Source organism: Odontomachus brunneus, unplaced genomic scaffold (genome assembly GCF_010583005.1).
Source record: "Odontomachus brunneus isolate Ranch 3 - 2012 unplaced genomic scaffold, Obru_v1 Obru_scaffold_155, whole genome shotgun sequence".
Lineage (NCBI taxonomy): Eukaryota > Metazoa > Arthropoda > Insecta > Hymenoptera > Formicidae > Odontomachus > Odontomachus brunneus.
In genome coordinates, this window is record NW_022639605.1 from 227,284 (window position 1) to 230,515 (window position 3,232).

Genomic DNA, 3,232 nt, shown 5'->3' on the forward strand with positions numbered 1-3,232 from the left:
TGGTAAGTAAAGTAAGATCGACCATCTGCTCAAAATTTATTTGTGCCGCGTATCGGCTCGTACTTCATCGTGTCTCGTCCGCGGAGTGGTCGCGCGGTTAATAAAAGGCTCGCCCGAGGAAATCGTCCCCGGGCTTCGCGCGGCATTCTCGCGAACCGTACCGTCTCCCGAGGAGCTGCCGTTACCATATTATATCGCGTGTTGAATATCGGGACGTGCGAGAGTCCCCCAATAAACGTATTCCTCGTTATCGATATCAGGTCGAGTTGATTTCGCCTTCTCCTAACCCATCCCGTCTCCGACTTAAAACCCTTGGAGCTGCCGGTCCCGACGGTTCCGCGACACGCGAATTACGTGTACTTTCCTATCCCGGTTATCGCAAGGTGGTGCGGCCTTTCCGCACCTGGCGCGCAACGAATCTTTTTCGACTTGGTGGCGTGAACCGGAGCCCACGGTAGTTTGCTGACGCGGTTGACAGGCGACGGTCTGCCGTCGCTCGCGAAACTATCTTCGCGAATAGCGTCGCAGCACAGATAAAGATGTACAAACCCAGTAAACACCAACTAACAGTAACATAACGTCAATGTTATAATTTCCCATTCAATAATGTAAATACAATATAATGCGTTTTATGTAACAGTTACATTCTTAAGTAGGAAATTATAACATTGATCTTAATAACTGTTACATATGTAATGTTACTTTTAGGTGGTTATACCTTAGCAACAATACGTGTCCGGATGACCTTTGGGTTATTACCAATAAAGAAAGATTTCACAACGGTTTTTACGTTTGAATTAACAATAAGTTTATTGTAATACTGTTCAGTTGCACAAGTTTGAGTAAATACACTTGCTAATATTAATAAATACACCGCACTTATTTTATGTAATATATGTCGATACAAACTCCTTGAATAATGAGTCTTTAATACGATCCGCAATCTAGCTTTCCTTTCAACGACAAATACCTTCAAGGAAATTCTCCTTCCTTATTAAAGAAGGTCCAACTAATAAACTCTTTAAGTTTACAATAATTTACTAATCACCCAAGGTGAATATCTCTCAATAACTAAGTGGTAAGTAATACGATTTTACTCCACTAACTTATAAAAAGCTTACGGTCGTCCAAATTCAAGCGACTAACTATTTGTGCCTCAAGACTATGTGTTGGTTCTTTCCTTAACTTCTCTCTCTAAAATAACTGCTCTCCTCTAGCTCATACTCTCGGTTTTTATAATGCGCGCGGAGGAGAGAAGTTTGTCTCCTCGTACGGCTTTAGAGGATCTGCTGCGTGTTGTTAGATGGCGTAAGAATATCGATATCCGCTGATATCTTACAGCTCGACCATCCTGACCTTACATTCGTCTCGAATGTCGAAGTTAATTAACAAATTATTTCAAACAAAGACATTTATACTCGATTAAGTGACAACCTGTATATTAGTGAACTTTGCTGTTCTGATCTTAATGGTAAGTGATTTATTCATTATATTCATATCTCTTTCTCAAGTAGTATAACTGGTCCAAAGCCTTTATGTACTAATTAGTTAACAAGATTTTTTTTTTTAATAAATTAATTGGTTTGATCCAGGGTTTGATCTTATCCGACGATAAAATCGAATTGTATGGTCTGGCCGTAATGTTAAAACCTGGTATGTCTTTAATAACATATCGATTATTATTTAAAACTTTTGATACCAAATATGGGCCTTTATACTTGTGTTTCAGTTTTTTATTGACACCTGGTTTAGCCTGAAGATCTTCAATAAAGACAAATTCTCCCTCGTTATACTGAGTAGGCTTTTTATGAATTGAATCATAATTGGACTTGTACTGCTTAAGTCGGTTTGTTGCCTCCAACGCCAGATCTCTTGCATTCGAACGCTCTTTTCCTAAATCTGTATCAATTTGTGTTATCGCTCGCACGAATTCGCTTAAATTTTTGTCTGCGTGATTTCGCTGTTCCATACCTAACATTATTTTGCTTGGCGTTGTATTAATTGATATATGGCGAGTATTATTCAATACATACTGAATTTGACTCAATTGCTTATTCCATTAGTCTGCCTTTTCCGTCGTTCTTGAAAGGGACGATTTTAAAAATCTATTTACACGTTCTGCTATTCCATTAGCCCAAGGAGCGGCTACTACTACTTTCTGATGATTAATTTGGTATTCTTTCATAAACTCGGCAAATTCAGACGAAGTGAAAGCTGTACCTCGATCAGAGACCAAACAATTTGGAGCACCGAATACATCAAATATCATACGCATTAATTTGTAGGTTTTGCGTGTTCCTGTAGTGCGCGAAGGAAACAACCAAGAGAATCTCGTGAACGCGTCTACTACTACCAAAATATATTTATAACCTTCGTCAGACGGCTGCAAAGAACCAAAATTATCTACGTGCATTGTCTTCAATGGAGCAGAGGCAACAGAAACTATCTGCATTTCTCCTTCATTGCCATGTTGTGACGCATTCGCTAATAGACAAGTGATACAATTTTCTATATGATCCTTTATTCTTTTCCGCATAGTTGGAAACCAATACGACCGATGTAAGCTTTGGTACGTTTTCTCCACAATGTGCTAATTGATCATTATGTATCCGTATCAAATTTTTTATCATAGTTTCCGGTACAACAAATCTCGGACGATCTGCCGCTTTTCGATAGATTAGTCCATCAATTAACTCGAATTTCTCATGATTGGAAAATTCTAATTATTCTGCTAATTTTTTTAAATTTACATCCTGTAACTGTTAGAACTCTAATTCACGTTCTAAAGGAAATGATTCTATATAAGAAATTCTGCGACTCAATGCATCTACATGTTTCATACTGACGTTAGATCTATGTATAACGGTGAAGGTATAATTTTGTAATTGTAAAGTCCATCTCGCTATTCTGGGATTCAAATTAGCTTTGTTAATGGCGTAAACAATTGCATTGCAATCTGTAACTATTCTAAAATTCATACCATACAAATAAATGTGAAAACGTTGCACGGCTTTAACAATTGCTAACATCTCTAGCTCAAAACTATGATAATTAGCCTCGGCTTTGTTTGTTACCTGGCTATAGTATGTTATTGGAGCCCAATGACCTGAAGCTTGTTTTTGCAACAAAATAGCGTCTAGCCCTTGTGAACTGGCATCTGTATGCAACTCCGTTTCAGCGGTAGGATCAAAATGTCTAAGAACTGGGTATGATACCAGTTTTTTTTTTTAAG

At 38.1% G+C, this 3,232-nt stretch overlaps 1 protein-coding gene across 1 annotated transcript; it reads right to left on the bottom strand.

Moving 5' to 3' along the window:
* Positions 1 to 2,059: 2,059 nt before the first annotated feature.
* On the bottom strand, positions 2,060 to 2,536 carry LOC116850783 (uncharacterized protein K02A2.6-like). The gene has a single exon (XM_032829433.1). It carries the CDS (start codon positions 2,534 to 2,536, stop codon positions 2,060 to 2,062), a length of 477 nt encoding a protein of 158 aa, XP_032685324.1.
* Between the last annotated feature and the right edge of the window lie 696 nt (positions 2,537 to 3,232).